This window comes from Mytilus galloprovincialis, chromosome 5 (assembly GCF_965363235.1).
Source record: "Mytilus galloprovincialis chromosome 5, xbMytGall1.hap1.1, whole genome shotgun sequence".
Taxonomy (NCBI): Eukaryota; Metazoa; Mollusca; class Bivalvia; order Mytilida; family Mytilidae; genus Mytilus; species Mytilus galloprovincialis.
In genome coordinates, this window is record NC_134842.1 from 42,518,861 (window position 1) to 42,543,903 (window position 25,043).

General features: G+C 32.2%; 1 protein-coding gene across 4 annotated transcripts in view; it reads right to left on the reverse strand.

Moving 5' to 3' along the window:
• The window catches only part of LOC143075848 (fibroblast growth factor receptor 2-like), a 47,565-nt gene that overhangs the window by 11,478 nt on the left and 11,044 nt on the right, over positions 1-25,043 (reverse strand). For 2 of the 4 annotated variants that reach the window (XM_076251426.1, XM_076251427.1), the window contains exons 4-8: positions 16,068-17,379; positions 13,612-13,704; positions 11,766-11,831; positions 2,771-2,906; positions 401-597 (exon numbers count right to left, since the gene is read on the reverse strand). In XM_076251426.1, coding sequence (XP_076107541.1) covers positions 401-597; positions 2,771-2,906; positions 11,766-11,816 — 384 coding nt within the window. In that variant the 5' untranslated portion in view covers positions 11,817-11,831; positions 13,612-13,704; positions 16,068-17,379. Of the gene's footprint in view, positions 1-400; positions 598-2,770; positions 2,907-3,950; positions 4,560-11,765; positions 11,832-13,611; positions 13,705-16,067; positions 17,380-25,043 lie in introns of those variants that run through there. The other 2 variants (XM_076251428.1, XM_076251429.1) reach the window with 2 other exon arrangements.

Genomic DNA, 25,043 nt, shown 5'->3' on the forward strand with positions numbered 1-25,043 from the left:
GTCATTTTTTTAATTATCATGATTTTGTAATAGAAATAAACATCATAAAAGTTTGAAGAGCACACAGACTATCGCTAATAATAAATGAAGCAAGTCCAGATGCAAAGCTGTTATAAATATTCAAATCTAAAATTGACAAAAACTTCCTTAAAACTAAATTAGATTCTGTCTAGATTGAATATCTCTATTTTCATAATCTAAACATTACTGATGAACATTTAATGAATCTCAATAATCTTCCTTTCTTAAGACTTACTTTGTAACTTTTACACCATATAAAGACAACTTCCTCATAAAACTTCATTTCCTAATTATAACCGAATAAGTCAAACATATTCTTTTTTGTGCACTTGTATTTGAACTTATCAGTAATAAAATATGTTTGAATATTGAAACTAGCCTGTGTCATGACAATTACTCTCTTGACATTTCTATATTTGCTGGACTGAACCCTCTTGTAACGTCTATAACATATAAATATCAGGAGTAACAGGAAGAGAACAACTACTGATGCGACACCACCGATAATGTAGATTACTATTTGCTCTTTATCGTTTGTTCCTCCTGACCTAATGTCTACTGCTTCTGCTTGTTCATCTGCAATTAAAGTATTTGTAATTAAAAAGTTTTCAAAAGATGAAATAATATGTTTGAAAGGAAATGGTAAATATGTGTCAGCTCAATAGCTGGCTTATCTACAATATTTATATCCAATTCAATCCTTTTTTCCTCCTCATCAAACTTTTAATTGTTAAAAGTCTTTATTTTAGGAATGATTGTAATATTTTTTTCTGTCTATGAAGGAATAATATCATTAAAAAAAATGTGGTGCACACTGAATAACCCACTACATAAGTTACTCTAAAGTGTGTATCAAATTCAACATTTTTAACGATGAACGCCATGATTATTTTTGGTGTTAAAACTGCTTATTCTCCTTTTTTGTAAGTGTTCTATACTTTAAGCACCTGCATAGCCATTTTTACTTGATAGAAATATAAGATAAGGGGGTTTCAAATATTTATTTATTACATATATAAAGTTAAGATAAAGTGATCAGCCATCATATATAGTTGGTAAAAAGTATCTCTGCTTAAGCTACATAATGTCAACTTTGGTAACACTATTGAGCAGTGGCTTTCTGGTAGGTAGCTGTCTCAATATGTTTAATAAAGTCATTAGGGTCACCATAGTCAGCTTGGCAAGAAGTGTAGTAAGCATGATCTTGACCCAATGGCACTTGACTTGTACAATTTAAAATCAGATCTCCAGGCAGAGAAAATATGGCTAGATAATTGGTTGTTTTTAATTTGTTGCTAGGGTATTTGGTAATAACAGAGACATACATGTATAATACATTATATGTCTATGGGATAACATAGTTTGCATTTCATCAAATTATAAAAATTTAGAATTTTCAAAGACAAACATACTTATACTTAGGTATTCCATTGGTTTAGATAGAAAACAAGCCATAAATATCGTATTTGATTTCATTAAGACATTTGTCTTTGAGGTTCAGTACTATAACTGTTCAATGTTTTCAACAGCATCAAATTAAAGTCTTTTTTTTTACATCTTAATCCATTGTCAGTATTTCACTTTTAATCATCCAGACGTGTGTCTTAAACTAGCTAGTTGATGACCAGGTAATTGCCAATAATTTGTTATTGCTGTATATATAGTCTAATAATAAACACCTTCATTGATTACTCGAAGCTATTTACCTTACGACACAAAAACAAGAAAAAGAAATGGTGACCTTCTGTTTTTACAGACTTTTCCGATATCAATTTCGAGTTTCTCAAGAGTTTTACCCTGTCAGTTTTAATTCTGTAAACAAAAATGTTTACTGAAACTTTTTCGATGTTGACATTTTCAAAAGTTGTAGATTTCAAATTTTAATGGGAGGGATGGAAGAGGGTCTGAAAAACAAGAGATTTCGACTCCCATCGGAAGAATCACATGTATGACATACAAAATTTAATTATTACACAATACAAACTAGACTAAGTGAAATCCCTGGCCACACTTCACTCTGAAACTGTTTTATAGCAAAGTCAATGTTGGATTTCTTTGACAGACACAAATGATGCCCCTGCAGATGCAAAGTCTTATTTAAAAATACCTGTCTAACACTTTACCTTAAATATGACAAAGGTAAATTATATTATCACCCAAAAGAGCAAATATAAATAAGAATCAAAATCCTGACCCCATGCACAAAAAATGGAAAAACCACCAACTAAGTGAACACTTCCTAGCATAAAACTGTAGGACAATTATCTGTATGCGAGCTCCCCTTATGCAAGTAACTACTACAAAAAATGATTAAGAGCAAATATTAAACAAAATCAAAACCCTGACCACATGCACACCTTCAATACATGTACAAAGACTACAAACAGACATCAGAGTGAAAACTTCCTAGAATTCAAACTGTAGGAGGAGTTAAGTGGAATAACTGTAAACCCATAATGGGAATGACATACAGAGAGACACTGACAGGGGTAAAATAATATGACGTTTCAGTTGTGGCGGCATTAAAAGAATTAATTTTTTAAGAAAAAACTGTACATTTCCAATTTTCATGATGCCAAACCTCCTATTTTTATGACAGTCTATAAAAAATTTATTGATAATGATGTAATCGAAAATTGATAATTAAATTCTCCAAACGATTAAATCATTTTTATGTGAATATTTTGCTCTAAGACGTATTATTTCTTGGTGAAAAACAAACATTTCTCATTCTTATCTAAGCCTTTACCTAAAACTGTTAGCCAGGCAGTCTGGTAATATCTACCAAGTGGAATAGAAATCAAGCAACCATACCATCCAGCATTATCTTTTGTTACATTCTTTATTGTCAGTATTTCTGGGTGACTTAAATTCACCATGGATTGCTAAAATATCAAATAAAACAGCATTAGAGGATGAGTATATAAAACATTGAAAAGCAAAATTTTCAAAAAAGTGAACTAAGACAATAAATTATAAAAAAAGTGAAAAAAGAAGAAAATATTTCAATAAACTAGACAATTAGAATCACATTATTTTCTTAAGTCACTTGAGATTTGTCATGCAGTCAGTTTTTTAAATATACACATGTATATATACTATTGTATAACACTTTTTAACAGCAAGATAAACTTATCAACAGACAATAAGAAATTAAATTTAAAGAAACATTCACATCAAGATCATTCAGACACACCATATCTGTAAACATTTCATGACTCAGTGAGACATTTTTCAAGCGACATACATTTTGGTGTGAAAATCCCAATGCAACCTTCTACTTGAGGTATTAATAAGTTGAAGTTATGAAATAACTGTTTCACAAATGATATCGGATATGTTCCTTATGTTGTTACTACAATCCCCTTCCCTTTCATGAATGTGACCTACCAAATTAGACTATTTACCGGACTTGTTATTACATAAGCAACATGACGGGTGCCACATGTGGAGCAGAATCTGCTTACCATTCTGGAGCACCTGAGATGACCCCCAATTTTTGATGGGATTCGTGTTGCTTATTCTTTATTTTCCTATGTTGTGTCATGTGTTCTATTGTTTGTCTTTTTTATTTTTAGCCAGGTGCATGTTGTCAATTTATTTTAGTTGATTTATAAGTTTGACTGTTCCTCTGGTATCTTTCGTCACTCTTTTTTTGAAGTCTAGATTGACTATATAGATAAAGATAGAAAAATACTGGTCTTGGCCCGTAATTCCTAAACAGTTTGGACCATCACCACCAAAAAAAAATCTGAATCTTCCTTTTGTGGTTTTAATATAACTAAAAAGTGTGTGAAGATTTATGGAATAATCATAAATAGTTTCTGAGATACGGCACAACATGTATTTTTAATAAACATGATCACTCTAAAATAAGATAAAGAATCATCACAAAAAAGTAAACAGATCTTCAGATTAATATAACTTACCACTGAACCATGAAAATGAGGTCAAGTTCAGATGACACCTGCCAGTTGGACATGTACACCTTACAGTCCTTCCATACACCGAATATACTAGCCATATTGCTTGTAGTATCTGAGATATGGACTTGACCACCAAAACTTAACCTTGTTCACTGATCCATGAAATGAGGTCGAGGTCAAGTGAAAACTGTCTGACAGACATGAGGACCTTTCAAGGTACGCACATATCAAATATAGTTATCCTATTACTTATAATAAGAGAGAATTCAACATTACAAAAAATCTGAACTTTTTTTTCAAGTGGTCACTGAACCATGAAAATGAGGTCAAGGACATTGGACATGTGACTGACAGAAACTTCGTAACATGAGGCATCTATATACAAAGTATGAAGCATCCAGGTCTTCCACCTTCTAAAATATAAAGCTTTTAAGAAGTTAGCTAACACCGCCACCGCCGCCGGATCACTATCCCTATGTCGAGCTTTCTGCAACAAAAGTTGCAGGCTCGACAATTAGCATCCACAGATTTTATCAAAACATTATATGATTAGGCGTTGTTAATTAAAGTCTATTTTTGCTAATGAGAGTAATATTAACATGTCGGGATAAATTGAGTTATTTTGTTTTTTAGTATAAATATCGTTGCAAAATTTTGGATGAGCAGTCACCCTTCGGAAACCCAAACTTGCACTGATAAAGTCTATTATACTGGACCTGTAGGACTGACGATCAGTCTTCCAGTTGACTTTGTAGTGTTTGGACAAAAATGTATTTTTTGACTCCCCTTTTATTTTTGAGAATATTTTAAGATAGCAGTCAGTGTTCTGGAAGCGTAACCTCACACTACTCGTCATGCTCATGTCATTATACTAGACCTAAAAGATTGTTTTACCAGTCTACTAGTTGACTGTGCAGTGTTGAGACAAAATTTATCTCTGAATCATAATTTAATTTTAGAAAATACTTTTAAGACTTTTATATTTTGATTTTGAGATTAAGTTCATTTTATGATTTAGTAAATTTGGCATTTATTTTATATTTTACATTGTAAGGAGAAAATAGTTTTACTTTGGATTTTTTATTTTGAATTGATACTATGTACTTTAATTGGATTATTATTATTATTTGGAATTGTTTAATAATTAATTTATTATCATCATACGTCTAAATTATTATAGTAATTAAAGTATGAAAACCTAGTGATTTTTAGCCTTATGTTACAGTTCTATGTAATATAGGCATTTTCTAGTAATATTACTGTTTTATGTAATATGGAGACTATATTACACATTTCAGTAATATAACAATATTACAGGTTTTAGTAATATAAGAATTATATTACTATTTTTTGTAATATTACTTTTACTTGTAATATTATATAAACTAGAGGCTCTAAAGAGCCTGTGTCGCTCACCTTGGTCTATGTGAATATTAAACAATGGACACAGATGGATTCATGACAAAATTGTGTTTTGGTGATGGTGATGTGTTTGTAGATCTTACTTTACTAAACATTCTTGCTGCTTACAATTATCTCTATCTATAACAGTACTTTCTGTGGAAAATGTTATTGAAAATCTTCAAATTTTAAGAAAATTGTTAAAAATTGGCTATAAAGGGCAATAACTCCTTAGGGGGTCAATTGACTATTTTGGTCATACTGACTTATTTTTAGTTCTTACTTTGCTGTACATTATTGCTGTTTACAGTTTATCTCTATCTATAATAATATTCAAGATAATAACAAAAAACAGCAAAATTTCCTCAAAATTACCAATTCAGGGACAGCAACCTAACAACCGATTATCCAATTCATCTGAAAATTCCAGGGCAGATAGATCTTGACCAGATCAACAATTTTACTTCCTGTCAGATTTGCTCTAAATGCTTTGGTTTTTGAGTTATAAGCCCAAAACTGCATTTTACCCCCATGTTCTATTTTTAGCCATGGCGGCCATCTTGGTTTGTTGGCCGAGTTACCGGACACCTTTTTTTAACTAGATACCCCAATGATGATTATGGCTAAATTTGGTTAAATTTGGCCCAGTAGTTTCAGAGGAGAAGATTTTTGTAAAAGATTACTGAGATTTACGAAAAATGGTTAAAAATTTACTATAAAAGGCAATAACTCCTAAAGAGGTCAACTGACCATTTTGGTCATTTGACTTATTTATAGATCTTACTTTGCTGAACATTATTGCTGTTTACAGTTTATCTCTATCTATAATAATATTCAAGATAATAACCAAAAACAGCAAAATTTCCTTAAAATTACCATTTCAGGGGCAGCAACCCAACAACGAAATGTCCGATTCAACTGAAAATTTCAGGGCAGATAGATCTTGACCTGATGAACAATTTTACTGTGTGTCAGATTTGCTCTAAATGCTTTGGTTTTTGAGTTATAAGCCAAAAACTGCATTTTACCCCTATGTTCTATTTTTAGCCATGGCGGCCATCTTGGTTGGTTGGGCGGGGCACCGGACACATTTTTTAAACTAGATACCCCAATGATGATTATGGCCAAGTTTGGTTAAATTTGACCCAGTAGTTTCAGAGGAGAAGATTTTTCTAAAAGATTACTAAGATTTACGAAAAATGGTTAAAAATTGACTATAAAGGGCAATAACTCCTAAAGTGGTCAACTGACCATTTTGATCATGTAGACTTATTTGTAGATCTTACTTTGCTGAACATTATTGCGGTTTACAGTTTATCTCTATCTATAATAATATTCAAGATAATAACCAAAAACAGCAAAATTTCCTTAAAATTACCATTTCAGGGGCAGCAACCCAACAACGAAATGTCCGATTCAACTGAAAATTTCAGGGCAGATAGATCTTGACCTGTTGAACAATATTACCCCATGTCAGATTTGCTCTAAATGCTTTGGTTTTTGAGTTATAAGCCAAAAACTGCATTTTACCCCTATGTTCTATTTTTAGCCATGGCGGCCATCTTGGTTGGTTGGCCGGGTCACCGGACACATTTTTTAAACTAGATACCCCAATGATGATTGTGGCCAAGTTTGGTTAAATTTGGCCCAGTAGTTTCAGAGGAGAAGATTTTTGTAAAAGTTAACGCAGGACGACGACGACGGACGACGACGACGACGACGGACGACGACGGACGCCGGACGCCAAGTGATGAGAAAAGCTCACTTGGCCCTTTGGGCCAGGTGAGCTAAAAAGTAATATTACAGTTTTCAGTAATTGCCTGGACTGTGATAACAGCAAAATAAAATTTCATGTAGACAAGAAAAGATACCAAAGAAGACATCATAAGTCTTAGCTTGTGTCTCATTCCCTTTGATGATTACAAATAAAATATGTTTATATTAAGGGGGCTCTCCAGTATAAATCTTTTTTTTCTTTCTAATATATGATTTCTTTATATTTTTCTATAAACATGATAAATGAACTTTATTATATACTTAATAGAACAAGAGGCTCTCAAGAGCCTGAATCGCTCACCTGGTAAATAATGCCTTATTGAACATATTGAACCATGCCAGGCAAACATGTACAGCTAACAATTCTTCAATATTAGAAATACAAGTTCTACCATGTTTACACGTTTCCTTCTAATATAATATGCATACAAGAAGAGCGGCAGGACGTTATTTTTATTACATTATAGTTACAATAAAAGAATTTTAACAATAAAATTGTTATTGTTACATTATTAAATTGTTATTCTTTCGAATTTCTTCATTCATGATTTGAATTTATTCCACTGCTGAGAAGGGGCAAGGGGCTCCAATAACAGCAAAACAGTTAAATGATTTCATTAATAACAGTTAGGCATGGACCATTTAACTTGTAGGGGGACATGGGTTTTTTTCTGGTCAGAATATTTTCTATTTTTTGGAAGTAGCACAACAAATTATTTTTTTTGCAAATTGCAAATTGAAAATTTCAGGACAGGTAGACCTTGACCTAATAAATATTTTAACTTCTAGTCTTATTTGCTCTAAATGCTGGAGTTTTTTAGATATAAGCCAAAAACTGCATTTTACCCTGTGTTCTATTTTTAGCCATGACGGCCATGTTTTTAGACAAAATAGAAAATAAAACACAAACTTTATTTTATACACCCTACTGATCATTCAGTTGAAGTTTGGTTGAATTTGGTTGAGTAGTTTTAGAGGAGAAGATTTTTTAAAGTTAGCAAATATGATGAACAAATTGTGAAAAAATTGTCATTAAAGGACAATAACCCCTTAAGGGGTCAATTGACAATTTTGGTCATATTTAACTTATTTGTAGATCTTACTTTGCTGATCATTTTTGCTGTTTACAGTTTATCTTTATCTATAATGATATTCAAGATAATGACCAAAAACTGCAAAATTTCCTTAAAATTACCAATTAAGTGGCAGCAACCCAACAATGGTTAGTTTGATTCGTCTGAAAATTTCAGGGCTGATAGATCTTGACCTAATGAACATTTTTACCCCGTGTCAGATTTGCTCTAAATGCTTTCGTTTTTGAGATATAAGCCAAAAACTGCATTTGACCCCTATGTTCTATTTAAAGTAAGGGCGGCCATGTTTTTTGACGGATCAAAAATCGAAGCACACATTTTGTGCAGGATAATCTAAGGAACTATCATGTTTCATCCAAATCCATTCAGTAGTTTCAGAGGAGAAGATGTTTGAAAAATTGTTAACGACGACAGACGACGACGACGGACGCCAAGTGATGAGAAAAGCTCACATGTGAGCTAAAAATGAAATAAAAAAATTGGGTCACCGTTCATTTACGCTAACAATCTGCCTCTGAAAGAAGCATAATTTTTTGTTAATGTCCTTATTTACTGTTGAACTAATAGGAGAAAAAGAAGTAATATCGAAATAAAAAAAGAACTAAATTACAGAAATCGCTTAAATTTTACAAGTATTTAGTTCATGTACAGCTTTTTGAAAACAATAATAAAAAATATAGGTCATCGATGATTTAAAAAAGATATTTCAACTTTAATGCCAAAAAAATGTATTTTTGCATCAAAGGGAGATAATTTGGAGCTTTTTCAATGCTATAAACATATTAAAAGTCACCTGGGGGCAAACAAAATTGATTTTTTTAGTTGATTTTTGTACCATATCATAAAGCAATAACTAATAGTGTGATGAATAAAATTTGTAATGAAAAAATTCGTAAGGGTTCCGCGGAACCCAGTGTCTCACCTACTTTTGCTGTAAATCGCAGGCTGAACAAAAAAAAGGAAAACAAGAGGCTGTCACAACGACAGCAAACCGGATTTATTAACATTTATTTGTGTCCTAGCAATATCACAAGAACCATTACTGATGAATGGTGAAAGGGAAATTCGTCAATATCAAATTTGACCTCCATTTTGTCATCAGTATCAACATATTAAAATTAGAAAAGCTTAGATTGAATGGTTCATGAGTAAATGCAATAAAGTGAATGGAAACGCCATTTTACAATCTTTCAAGAACCATAACTCCTGAACGGTAAAAGTCAAAATCGTCATTATTGAACATGTTGAACTTGACCTTTATTTTGTCATCAGTAACAACATATAAAAATTTCAAAAGCTTTGGTTGAATGGTTCATGAGAAAATGCACGGACATGACTGGAAACACCATTTTTCAATCTTTCAAGAACCATAACTCCTGAACGGTAAAAGTCAAAATCGTCATTTTGAACTTGACCTCCATTTTGTCATCAGTAACAACATATTAAAATTTGGGAAGCTTTGGTAGAACAGTTCATGTGTAAATACACGGACACGACTGGAAACTCCATTTTTCAGTCTTTCAAGAACCATAACTCCTGAACAGTAAAAGTCAAAATCGTCATTATTGAACTTGACCTCCATTTTGTCATCAGTAACAACATATTAAAATTTGGAAAGCTTTGGTAGAACAGTTCATGCGTAAATGCACGGACACGACTGGAAAAACCATTTTTCAATCTTTCAATAACCATAACTCCTGAACGGTAAAAGTCAAAATCGCCATTATTGAACTTGACCTTCATTTAGTTGTCAGTAACAACATATTAAAATTTTAAAAGCTTTAGTTGAACGGTTCATGAGTTAATGCACGGACAACATTTGATTGACGCCCGAAAAATACCGAAAAAATGAATTTAATTTTTTACAAAATTAAGTTCTGGATACTATCTTATGATCATAAACAAGCTTCTGTCCAAGTTTGGTACAAACCCAGGATAGTTTAAGAAAGTTAAAGTTAAAAAACTACCTTGATCAAAAACTTTAACCTGAACTTTGCTCTATCATTTTCTATGTTCAGTGGACCATGAAACTTGGGTCAAAACTATAATTTGGCATTAAAATTATAAAGATCATATCATGGGGAACATGTGTACTAAGCTGAATGGACTTCAAATTCTTCAAAAACTACCTTGACCAAAAACTTAAACCTGAAGCGAACGGACACACAGATGGACGAACTAACGAACGAACGAACGGAGGCACAGACCAGAAAACATAATGCCTCTCTACTATCGTAGGTGGGGCAATCGTAGGTGGGGCATAAAAATGAAATCACATTTAAACTTTTTTTTTACACCAGAAATCAGGGACGTTCTCTGAAAGCAGGAAATATATTTCCTGACTTGTGCTCAACCTGTTCAGACGTCTCAGACTATTTTTACTCAAAAGATTTTATCCTTTAAACAGGAACAGAGGTTAAAGACAAATCCAATCAAGGTGCACTCAGTGGGTTGAAAGATGCTTCAGATTTAAGATCACCCTTGCACACAACACAAATCATGTGGCAAGGCATTATGTTTGTTTTTCTTGATTCCAAATCAAGCTTCAAAGCAAAAAAGCTTTGATTTAAAACGTTTGATGACTGCAGCATCAGAAAGGTATAAAAAAAAAAAACCAACGCATCGGAAAGATATCACTAAAAACCAACATAGAAAAAAAAAATTTGGACAAGAATGGCCAATAAAATTTTTCGTGTTGCAGTGATTTTACAGGGTTAGTCATGGAAAGGGAAACAAACAATAATTAATTTTTGGCCTACATAGCTAGTTGACACACAATGAATGTTGTGTTAGAACTTAAAAAAATTAAATTGGACATTTACCTGCTATGGTCCAATATACAAAATCTAAATACATGATTTGATTCAGCATATTTTAAAAAGAACCCCAACAATTCAATTTTTGATGAAATCAAAGAAAGTTCAATTTTGGAACCTCTAGAACTCAATGTGGACCAATTTGATAAAGGGGCCCAGACTTCACAAATCTAAATAAACGATTAGAATCGGCATATCAAAGAACCCCAATAATTCAATTTTTGATGAAATCAAACAAAGTTTAATTTTGGACCCTTTTGACCCCTCATTCCTAAACTGTTGGAACCAAAACTCTAAAAACCAATCCCAATCTTCCTTTTGTGGTCATAGATTTCTATTTACTTATACATACTAAAGTTATTATCCTAAAATCATTGGTCTTGGATGACGCTCAACAAGGCAGATGACAACAACGTATAACAAATATCAACTAAATTTTTTTTAATTATTTTTGCGGTTGTATCAAACGGACATATAAACCCATAACGTTAAAAGTGAATGTACCCAAATTCATGCTTCATTAAAAATTTGTGTGAATAAGCATTGTGTATACATTTTTTATATTATTTGGTTGATGCAAACTTCAGTTAGAGAATGGAAAGAGAAAATTCAGCATTGTTTCCATAATTGTAAAGAAATATTTAACTTAAATGGAAATTAAGACCTCATTTAACACAAAATTAAAAATAAAAGGTTGAAAAATAAAAGGCAAAGCTACAATATTTACAAACCTTTCGGCTCACTAATGCCATGAATTGATAGCCATACCACAGTGGTAACATCCTGTGTTATCTGATCTAGAAAAGAAAAAAAATACAAAAATAAATATGTAGTAAATATATATACTGTCTTAAGTGTTGAGGTACAATATCCAATAAAGAAAAATAAATCTAACATTAAGACGAAGTTGCAAGTGTTGAATTAATATTTCTGAATGCAGTTGTTTGCCAGCCCAGAATTGCATCAATTGAGGGCAGTATGTTTATTATACTAAGTGCTTGCAGAAACTAATCCTAACTACATAAGCCAAGGTTGTTTATAATTATTAGGATTTTAAATAGCATGAAACATAACCAGTGCTTAACAATTGTAAAGTATTGTGTAACTTATATTCAGAACTGTTAACGTTGGATTATGTTGCTTGATGAATTTGGTGATTAGATTTTGTCAGTTGTCATGGTTGTTGTAGGATTTTTCTTGGATTTCAGTATTTCTGTTATTCTACTTTTTTTGTTATGTATAACAGCACTTACAAAAAGATTTTAATCATTTTAATTAGCCAAACATCATGTAGTCGCCAGAAATATGGTCATTGTATCGAAGCACATGTGAATGGTTCCAGTATGAAAAGAAGATAATTACACTTTTGCGAGATATGAACAAAGAAATGTTTAGCAACATTTTGAAAGCATATATTTCATGCTATTATCATTGCATGAAGTTTTAGAAGAACAATAATGTATACAAAATCATACATGTACATGTATTATTGGGGAAAAAAATGAAAAGCAAAGGAAGGGTGCTTTGGCTGTTGTCTTTCATCCTAAGGTCATGGTCAAATGGTGAGTACCCTGATTTAACATAAGTGAATTTCTTTGTTAGTGTGAGTAACCCTGCAAAGACGCCATTGGCATTGCAACAATTAATAAAAGTATATTTCAGGTGTAAGTAGGATGACAAAAGTATCTCTCATATTTGGAACTTGTAGCTTAACAGTGGAAAAGGTGTTTTCTAAAATTGATGCCACAGTAAACCAATCTTATTTCTCGGATTTAAACAAATGAGTAAAGGTTCTGTGCTACAAGAAAAAAAAGTATCATAAGTATAATGTGTACATACATTTTGAAGTTATTTTGCATTTTTTACAAAAAAATATTTACATGGTAATAATGAGAAGTTCTGTTAATATTCACATGCAAATTTCAAAAACGCACACATGACATAGAGGGAATAAAAAGCCATATCTAGTTGTTACAATGGTCAACAAATATGGTCATAATTTAACTTAGGACTCAATAAAAACCAACGCATCCCAGCTGGAGAAAACTCTGCAAATTTTGTTTGTTTTTGGATTTGCAAATTTTAAATTCTTCTTCTTGTCTTTATCATGTTTATGTGTTTACAGATTTTTTTACATCATTTATTAATCTCCCACATTCATGACATTTGAATCAAATGATTGATGATTTGAAACAATCACATGGTCACAGTGTGCCCACATATAACGCATCCAAAGACGATTGTGTAAGATTTATTTTAATTCATTCAGAAGTTATATTATAACTTGCTTATTTATAAAAATCTGACATTTTTTTTTTTAATGTTGCAATGTATTGTAATGAAAGAAAAAACAGTGTATCGTAATTTTCTGTCGATAAACACATCTACATATTTTGTTCTTGTTATCTACAGAGTTTTATAAAATTCTGTTGAGTGGTTTCAGAGGAGTTGGGATGACTAGAACAGGACTGATGGACAAAGTCAAAAACATTATACCCTACAGAACTTTGATCCATGGGTTATAATTAATGTACATGAAATAAAAATCTCAGACATAAGAGATTTTATTTTACTTACACACAATTTTCCATTAGGATCCCCCATGATGCAAACTGTCACATGTCAGTTCTTACCATGCTGACCAAACCAATCACTCTGTTTTTCTCGATACTGTGACAAAAAAGAAAGATACATGTATAACAAAGGTATATGTTCCATACTCCAAGGTATATCTAAAAGTAAATGTCCATAAAAACTGTCAATACAAAATCCCACTATCATATCACTATTAGGTAAAAATACCATTTTTTTTTTAATCATTGTTAATGTTCCATTTTCTGTTCATCGTTCCAGAGTTTTATTTTTTTTACACTATCTACATGTATAGTATATAAATACAAATGGTGTTGTGATGTAAACAAATGACACCATAATGACATTTATGTGGTGAAAACAGATACTTTTGCAGTATAAGCTATTTATTTGTCTAGCAAATATGAATAATTGCATACAATTCACATTTTGTATCATAATCCTTCATGCTTAACAAATAAATTATATACATGTACATGTAATCTGGCATATTTGACTGTAAACACTGAATTTGACTGAGAATGTGTATGTATGCATTGAAAGAAGTGAGCTCCTTCTTCATACGACCGCAGAGGTTGAACCCTGAACGGTTGGGGCAAGTATGGACACAACATTCAAGCTGGATTCAGCTCTAAATTTGGATTGTGATTAAATAGTTGACACATCATAGGTTTCTGACACAGAATGAATGTGTTCTAATGAACTTAAAATTTTTGTTTTCTCTTAGAGCAATTCACTATGCTGTTGAATATTAAACCTCTCAAAAAAATGTTTGAAGAAATTTTCTTTTTTATTTATGAAATTTCAAATGAGAATCAAAGAGCTGAAAAGCTCTGAGGGGAAAGACGGCCCTTGTTTCTATTTCATGTTTTTTTTGGGGGGAGGGGGGGGAGGGTTATCTTTTGATAGTCTTCATATAAAGAATGAAAAAAAAAACAGCTAGAACATGTGGAAGGTTGACACTATTGGAATCAATTGTTGTTTAATGTAATTTCGTTTCTTTAGTTTAGGATTCAATTTAGACCAATGGAAGAGATCTGCATCTTCTAAATCTAAACATTCAATTAAAGTTGATAGTTAATTATCTAAAATTCAACTAGTTGAATTCTGTCATTTAACAACAACTACAATTATTTTTGAAATCTCAATAGTGTATGACTGAACTGCAGGCTAGGGCCATTTTCCTTTTTTTGTGACAATACAGATTTTTAATTTATTTCTTAAGAAAGTTAGGACTGAAAAATCTATTCAGTTTTAAATTTCCATTGATAAAGTTCCCAGTTACATCTCTCATCACAGGGATACAGGTACTAATAATCAAAGCGCTGTAAGCGCTGAAGGCAGTTAACCAAAAACCAAGGCAACTGTTATTATGAAAACTGTGGCAATGTTGCCTCAACATTAAACATTCATATATAGTACATTCATGTTTATCTAATGATTTATTTATTAAGGCAAATAATTTATATGTTATCAAGGTTTCAAAAGCAATGCATATATCAATGTATATTTTTTATGGTGAGTCTGCAGTGGTACAAGTTCCCAATGATTGCAGTTGTTCTACTTGGTAGTTAACCTTGGTTTTATTTGACTGCTAGAAGTTCAATTTGACGTAGTGTGAACATGTAATAGTATGAATGGACTGGTTTCCCTGGAAAGAAAACTGAGTTTGTGTTCTATAGTACAAAAGTTACACGAATCAGACAAATGTTTTTGGGCCCCTTATTCTGTTGGGACCAAAACTCCCAAAATCAATACCAACTTCCTTTTATGGTCATAAACCTTGTGTTTAAATTTCATAGATTTCTATTTACTTATACTAACGTTATGGTGCGAAAACCAAGAAAAATGCTTATTTGGGTCCCTTTTTGGCCCCTAATTCCTAAACTGTTGGGACCTAAACTCCCAAAATCAATACCAACCTTCCTTTTGTAGTCATTAACATTGTGTTTAAATTTCATTGATTTCTATTTACTTAAACTAAAGTTATTGTGCGAAAACCAAGAATAATGCTTATTTGGGCCCTTTTTTGGCCCCTAATTCCTAAACTGTTGAAACCAAAACTCCCAAAATCAATCCCAACCGTTTTTTTGTGGTCATAAATCTTGTGTCAAAATTTCATAGATTTCTATTAACTTAAACTAAAGTTATAGTGGGAAAACCAAGAAAATGCTTATTTGGGCCCTTTTTGGCCCCTAATTCCTAAAATGTTGGGACCAAAACTCCCAAAATCAATACCAACCTTCCTTTTGTGGTCATAAACCTTGTGTTAAAATTTCATAGATTTCCATTCACTTTTACTAAAGTTAGAGTGCGAAAACTAAAAGTATTCGGACGACGACGACGACGACGCCAACGTGATAGCAATATATGACGAAAAATTTTTCAAATTTTGCGGTCGTATAAAAATCTAAATTTTATGCATTTGAATAGTTATATACCTTTTATGGCAGGAATTTCATTGCAAACTCCATGATTATTAAAATCTGCTGAGGCTTGAGGTCCTTTAGGATATCCAGTTGTGATTGGTCTTAGTTGATTGTTCAGACTATATGTCTCTTCCAGACATGCATCTGATCCATGGTTTGATACAGTTAATTTTCTCTCCTGAATCTTCACAGAACTGAGCACACTGTAACATTTTCAACATCTCGAATCAGCTGACACTGCTCATGATCACATGCTGAGTATAATTCTAGCCTTTTTGGGTAACTGAGAAGTCAAGTAATGCAATGGTCTGCACGTCTACTCTGAGATGCACAATGTACATGACGTAGTTTAAAATCAATTTTAAGGCACTGCTTTGCTGCAGAAAGCTTATTATTACAAAACTTGGGCTGTTCATTTGACATACATGTGGATCCCTTATTATGAAGCTCTTCAATCATCTCTTCAAGTCGTGTAAATGTGTCATTTTCATCTGTTGCAATATTGTCTAGACCTTGTAAACTTGTTCTTTTTGAAGCTGCATATGTTTGTAAGATTCTATACAAGGATGATTTTCTTAATGGAGTAAAGTCAGTATTTTCACAATAAGAAAGATATATATCATATATATATTAACCATCTGTGAAAGACATACTGTTCTGACTACATCTGGAATACTTAGACTTTTGCCACAGAGTCCAATTTCATATCTGGTGTTTCATACATTTAACTAACTGATTGAACAAAACAGGAGTCAGTTAAGAATGCCATAGAATGTTTTAATTTGACAGTGTTCATCCTTTTTCTGGGGTATTTTTCTTTGACCATGTCAACTAATCCTGTGGTTTCAATATCTAATATTTAGACTGATAATACATGTAGCTTGAAATGTTAGGTATGTATCTGTTTATATCTGACTTTGTGTATTTTTTGGACAGAACAGCCAGCAGTTGCTACTTTAATACATTGTTTTCAGTCTGTATGTTCATCTTAAATAATGTTAATATAAATCCTTCAGGTAATGAAGTTGTAATTCCAGAAGATAGTTTTGCTTTCTTTTAAATTCATCAGACTGGCCAGGTGCAATTCAAATATGTGTGATACAACTTCCTCAGTTTTTTTCGTGTATAGTATCTTTTGGTGCAGTCTGATGTACTATTCCAAGTTGTTTTAGTTGCAATTTTAAGGAACTCACAGTATTATTTGAGATCAGTGTCAAACAGTTATTAACATTACCAAGTTGATGATCAGTACATGTACTTCCCTGTGCCACAAAAATTCTGACGTCTGACTCCAATTTGATATCTGTGAATCTGTAATAGATCCCTGAAATAAAAGAATACAATTAACAGATATCTATGAACATGATACATTAATAATTCTTATAATAATATGATTTGCATATATCAATAAATACTTGAACGGGATTGGTCAATTTCATTATTCCCCCTTGGTTTACACTTCAATAAATATAAAAAAGAAGATGTGGTATGAATGCCAATGAGACAACTATCCACAAAAGACCAAAATGACACAGACATTAACAACTATAGGTCACTGTACGGCCTTCAACAATGATCAAAGCCTATACTGCATAGTCAGCTATAATAGGCCCCGATAAGACAATGTAAAACAATTCAAACGAGAAAATGATACATTAATAATTCTTATAATAATATGATTTGCATATATCAATAAATACTTGAACAGGATTGGTCAATTTCATTATTCCCCCTTGGTTTACACTCCAATAAATATAAAAAAGAAGATGTGGTATGATTGCCAATGAGACAACTATCCACAAAAGACCAAAATGACAGAGACATTAACAACTATAGGTCACTGTACGGCCTTCAACAATGATCAAAGCCCATACCCCATAGTCAGCTATAATAGGCCCTGATAAGACAATGTAAAACAATTCAAACGAGAAAACTAACGGTCTATTTATGTAAAACAAGAGGCTGTCACAACAACAGCAAACCAAATTTATTAACATTTATTTGTATCCTGCCAATATCACAAGAACCATAACTGATGAACGGTGAAAATGAAAATCGTCAATATCAAATTTGACCTCCATTTTGTCATCAGTATCAACATATTAAAATTTGAAAAGCTTAGGTTGAATGGTTCATGAGTAAATGCACGGACACAACTGGAAAAGCCATTTTTCAATCTTTCAAGAACCATAACTCCTGAACGGTAAAATTCAAAATCGTCATTATTGAACTTGACCTCCATTTTGTCATCAGTAACAACATATTAAAATTTGAGAAGCTTTGGTTGAACAGTTCATGTGTAAATGCACGGACACAACTGGAAATGCCATTTTTCAGTCTTTCAAGAACCATAACTCCTGAACGGCAAAAGTCAAAATCGTCATTATTGAACTTGACCTCCATTTTGTCATCAGTAACAACATATTAAAATTTGAAAAGCTTTGGTTGAACAGTTCATGGGTAAATGCACGGACACGACTGGAAAAGCCATTTTTCAATCTTTCAAGAACCATAACTCCTGAACGGTAAAAGTCAAAATCGTCATAATTAAACTTGACCTCCATTTTGTCATCAGTAACAACATATTAAAATTTGGGAAGCTTTGGTTGATAAGTTCATGCGTAAATGCACAGACACGACTGGAAAAGCCATTTTTCAATCTTTCAAGAACCATAACTCCTGAACGTTAAAGTCAAAATCATCATTATTGGACTTGACCTTCATTTTGTTGTCTGTAACAACATATTAAAATTTGAAAAGCTTTGGTTGAACGGTTCATGAGTAAATGCACGGACAATATTTAGTTGCTGCCCGGCCGCCCGCCCGACCGGTTGCCCGCTGTACATCCCCAAATCAATAACCGACATTTTTGTCACAAAAATCCGGTTAAAAATGAACGAACAACAAATATGTAACACATAAACAAACGTAAAACCACTGAATTACAGGCTCCTGATTTCATGTTTCTGAAACCTGACTTTCATAAACTTCAGTGATCTATTCATGCGCAATACACATGCATAAAAGGATCCCAGGATTTTCATCAAATTGAGATTGAAAAACAAATAAACATAACAGTAGACTTTTTTCTATTTAATGCACATATAACAGAAAAAAACAAGAATGTGTCCATATATAGTACACGGATGCCCCACTCGCACTATCATTTTACATGTTCACTGGACAGTGAAATTGGGGTCAATACTTTAATTTGGCATTAAAATTGGAAAGATCATATCATAGTTAATATGTGTACTAAGTTTCAAGTTGATTGGACTTCAACTTCATCAAAAACTACCTTGACCAAAAACTTTTCTTTATTCATTTATAGTTACAGAATTAATTTTTTTCCTAGTGTGCCAAATAAAAATAGATATGTGCTTTCAGTTACCCAACAATAAGTCAAATGAATGAATGGTTCATTAAAGTGCAACCTGTATATATACAAAACTAAATATCTAGTACAAAAAATTAACTATTTTTTTATATTATATTAAGTAAAGATAAAGTACTAGTAGTAAAAGTAGCAAAAAAAATATCAATTTAAAAACTTGTTTCATGGCACTGAATGAATTAGTCCCTGTTATTTCTTATCTTTACATCAAAATGATACGTATTTTTAACAAAGTTATCTAACAAATAGTCTATTAATGCGTAGTTTTCTCTAGGTATATTTTTTCTGTCTACCGTCCGTCTGTTGTCATTATCGTGAAAATGCGGATTTTTGTCATATCTGGTCCGGTTCCGATCCGTAGTTTACACAAAAATGTGCAATGGCGGCCGTAGAAAAATTTACGAAAAAAAATCCGAGAATAAACATTGTTTGACAAGAGATTGTGAATGAATAAGACGCTTTTAATGCATTAAATGAATTAAACATAATCTTAAGCCAATTAGGATCACTTTTTAAAGAAGTATCAAACTTATTTTAGCTCAAAACCAAAATTCTCGCTCTCGTATTACCGGAAGAGAAAGAAAGTATTTTTTGGAGACTCGAGTTGCACAAATAAACGACCTTTTAAAAAATAAAAAAATCGTTTTAATCTTTGAAATTTCATAATACAAAACATAGATTTCGAATTGCTTTTGTAATTGAATTTTTCCATGTCGAAATTGGTGATTGCAGACACGTGGCAAGTGTCAGCTTGGGATATTCGCATCCAAACAGTTATCACCCTGAGGACAATTAACACCTGGCTATTCAATCTCTTAATTGCCTTTAGTGTCCGACTTAAAGGGATTACAATTAAAGGTGATTTAATTTTTATGATTATAATCGATAATAGATGAAAGTTCAAAATTGAGGACAAGTAAAATAGCATCTTCAAAATAATTATAGCGTCGCGGGAATTATTATAGCATCACGGTGAAAAAATATAGCGTCGTGGTACCACGACACTAAAACGGCCTGGGGAGAACACTGTCACCCTGCTAAGCCGAACCATTTTCTTTGTAAAAGTTATCTCCCTATTCACTGTTTTTCATCTGTGTGCATCTCCTTCGTAACAAAAAAAGATATCGACAAAATTCTTTTTACAAATAGTTCGTTACATCCTCAGTAATTTTTGGCTTATTTGGATCGGAGCGATTCAATGAAATTTTTATGGAGTTATCTCCCTTAACAAAATAAATTTGTCGGTATGTTCATTTAACTCATAAACAGTTAACCGTATAACCCTGGAATGTTTTTATTTGAGTCCCCTAGGTCCTAACTTAGAAAATGAGGTCAAGGTCAAAGGTCAAGGTCAAGTTCTCAATTGTGACTTTTGCTTGTTTTTGCATTTTCTCCGACACTTTGAAAGATACATACTTTTTTGCATTTTCTCCGACACTTTGAAAGATACATACTAAAGAACAAGTGCAAAATGTAAGCTTTATTGTAATGAAGATATGCTACATTTAGTCTTATACAATTTAATGGCATCTTATAGGAGTTGTTGCCCCTCAAATGTCTTGATATGAGGTTATTTGATTATGACTTCAACTAAGTTCATTATAAAGGCATTTGACCTTGTACAAAAGATTAGGTGACAAATGACCTTGAAAAATGACTACCGGAAGTGACCTTGAGAAAACCGGAAGTAGCCTTTTTTGCAATTTTTCATCTCAAAGTACCCAGAATCAATATATTTTGTCATATAGATACATAAACTGATTACTGGAGACTAAACATGACTTCCAACAAACCGGAAGTGGCCAATTATTTCCCCTTCTACATACAATAGTATATAAAAACTATATATTTTTGGAATCAGTGTGAAATAAGCTATCATATGAGACCGGAAGTGACATTTATTTCACCGGAAGTAGCATATTATCTCCCTTTTATCACTCAAAAACATAATTAAACCATTATTTATCTCATCAGTATGAAGAAACTATCTTCTTATCAAAATTTCTTTGGTGTGGAAAGACTTTCAATTGTTCTCTGAACAATTGGTTTTTAATTGTATTTGTTCTGATTATTATTATTTATTTTTTTTCCGCCACATTCTAAAATTTTTGTTTCACAATATGTCGCTTAGATATTTTGTATATTGTATCGTATAGTTTATACGGCTTTAAATCTCACCCTGCTAAGACGAACAATTTTCTTTGTAAGAGTTATCTCCCTATTCACTGTTTATCATTTGTGTGCATCTCCTTCGTAACAAAAAAAGATATCTACAAAATTCTTTTTCTTAATTGTTCGTTACATCCTTAGGAATATTTGGCTAATTTGGATCAAAGCAATTTGATGAAATTTTATAGGAGTTATCTACCTTTACAAAATAAATTTGTCGGAATGTATTTTTAACTTATAAACCATTAACCGTACGGAATGTTTTTATATATATGAGTCCCCTAGGTACTAACTTAGAAATTGAGGTCAAGGTCAAAGGTCAAGGTCAAGTTCTCATTTGTGACTTTTGCTTGTTTTTGCATTTTCTCTGTCACTTTGAAAGGTACATATAAAAGAACAAGTGCAAAATGTCTGCTTTATTGTAATGAAGATATGCTACATTTAGACTTATACAATTGAATGGCATCTTATAGGAGTTGGTGCCCCTGAAATGTCTTGATATGACGTTATTTCATTATAACTTCAACTAAGTTCATTATAAAGGCATTTGACCTTGTACAAAAGGTTAAATGACAAATGACCTTGAAAAATGACTACCGGAAGTGACCTTGGGAAAACCGGAAGTAGCTTTTTTTGCAATTTTTACATATAAAAGTACTCAGAATCCATATATTTCGTCATATAGATACATAAACTGATTACTGACGACTAAAAATGACTTCCAACAAACCGGAGTGGCTAATTATCTCCCATTCTACATACAATAGTATATAGAAACTATATATTTTTGGAATCAGTGTGAAAAAAGCTCTCATATGAGACCGGAAGTGACATTCATTTCACCAGAAGTAGCATATTATCTCCCTTATATCTCTCAAAAATATAATTAAACCATTATTAATTGCATCAGTATGAAGAAACTATCTTCTTATCAAAATTTCTTTGTTGTGGAAAGACTTTCAATTGTTTTAATTTTCTTTGGTTTTTCTTCTGACATCAGACTCAGACTTCTCTTGAACTGAATTTTAATGTGTGTGATGTTATGCGTTTACTTTTCTATATTGGCTAGAGGTATAGGGGGTGGGTTGAGAAAATTAAAATAATACAAGACTAACAAAAGCCAGAGGCTCCTGACTTGGGACAGGCGGCGCAAAAACGCCTGCATTTTTGCGCCTGTCCCAAGTCAGGAGCCTCTGGCCTTTGTTAGTCTTGTATTATTTTAATTTTAGTTTCTTGTGTACAATTTGGAAATTAGTATGGCGTTCATTATCACTGCACTAGTATATATTTGTTTAGGGGCACTCTGAACGACGCCTCCGGGTGCGGGAATTTCTCGCTACATTGAAGACCTGTTGGTGACCTTCTGCTGTTGTTTTTACTTGTTGTGGTCTCTTTGACACATATCCCATTTCCATTCTCAATTTTATTTAAAAATGTATAACTGTATAAAATTAAGATTCATACACAATTCCGGGAAATTTCATGAATGATTTGGTGAATTTACGTCATGGCAATTTAGGCAAAACACAATGTCATACGATAGAAAACTTTCAAAGGGAAGATTATTTCGTTACTTGTACACTTCAAATTCAGTTTATATCTAGTTAAAATGAAGTTTTTGAGGTAAGTGCTATTTCTTTTTAAATCCTGTTGCATTTATCGGACATTTATGGTTTTTAGAAAGTAAAGATGGTGGCATACTCCTTAGTTACAATATTCCATTGTGCTTTTGGTGGTAATCATCAATTAAATGATGTTAATTAATAATCGCTTATGATTGCCTGAAGAATTATAAGGATTAAACATATTTTTTCTAGAGGTTATTGATGTGTAAACTGGGTCTCTTACTCACAAACAGGGTTTACGCTGGCAGTTGCCATTTTCGTATTTTGAAAAAATAATAATTGTGGTGAATAAATTCCATCATTTGCAAAAGAATTTAATCTTGTTTATTTGGTTTGTTTTGAGTTTCTCAGACTTTACCTGATCAGACAATACTCTGAATTGACCTTAAGCTTGTTAAAATTTTGACAAAAAATCAATAATCAGGTGATTGCATTTAAGATGGTACCTAACACAACAGGGAGATAACTCTGTAAAGTCATCTAAATGTTTTAATTACGTTGTGTTGTAAAAGGAATATTTAGCTTCTCAATGATCAAAATTGGTGTTTGTCAAACTGCTATATAACCAGTGTAATTCTTCTGACAAAACAGTTGGTTCAAAATTTTTGAAATTTTTATATTTTTGTTAAAGGGTCAAAGTACATACTTGACAAAATTTTATGAAAATTAAACGAGCCAAATTAATTTTAGTGAAAGTGTTGGGTACCACCTTTTAAAATAGCTATAAGCAACAAAGAACTAATCGATGAAGGTGTTAATTGTATTGTTTGACAAAATGATATGATTAAATGACATATATGTCACATGTCACATAAAGGATTTTACCACTTTGCATCGCATGTGTTTAAAGCCAACTTTTGGCTCTGATATAGATAATTGATTTGAAATGGTCTTTTTTCATTAAAGTCGTTTTGGCGATGCATGTGTTTCAAGGATAGTTTTTACGTCTCAACTTTTTCATATTTTTACGTCAACTATTTCATATCATTGGTTTGGAATAGAAAACTGTCCGGATGAAGGAATATATTCAACAGGTTGAGATCAACAACTCAAATGTATGTTAGACCTTCAATGTATTTTTTTTTTACTACAAATGTAATGAGGGATCCATTACAAAATTTGTTTTGTTTTAAAAAAAATAAGAAACCTTTCCTAAAGAGCTTTACATCTATCTGCAATTATAAGGTCAGACATGTCCAGGAATTTATTTTCTTCCTGAACTTGTATCTCTTCTTTAAAAGTGAAAGTAAGTGGACCCCTCTTTAAGGTAAGTTGTTCCAAATATAATGGATCCCCCCTTCCCTATAAGCTAAAAAAGCAAAGAGCTTATTTTAAACCAGATGCTCTGCATGGCGCAGCTTTATATGACCGCAGAGGTTGAACCCTGAACGGTTGGGGCAAGTATGGACACAACATTCAAGCTGGATTCAGCTCTAAATTTGGATTGTGATTAAATAGTTGACACAGCATAGGTTTCTGACACAGAATGAATGTGGTCTAATAAACTTAAAATTTGTTTTTTGCCTTTGAGCAATTCACTATGCTGTTGAATATAAATCCTCTCAAAAATATGTTTGAAGAAATTTTCTTTTTATTCATGAAATCTGAAATGAGAAAAATTGACCCCCCCCCTTCCACCCCAATTTTTTTTTCACATCTCCCTTTCCCTTATTCCAAAACTGATCTCAATCCAAATTTCTAATGGAGTTTGCAACAATAACTACTCATTTAAATACATCATAAAATATTAAAATGTAAAAAAAGTGCTTGTTATCACTGAATGGTAAAGATTGTTTTAAT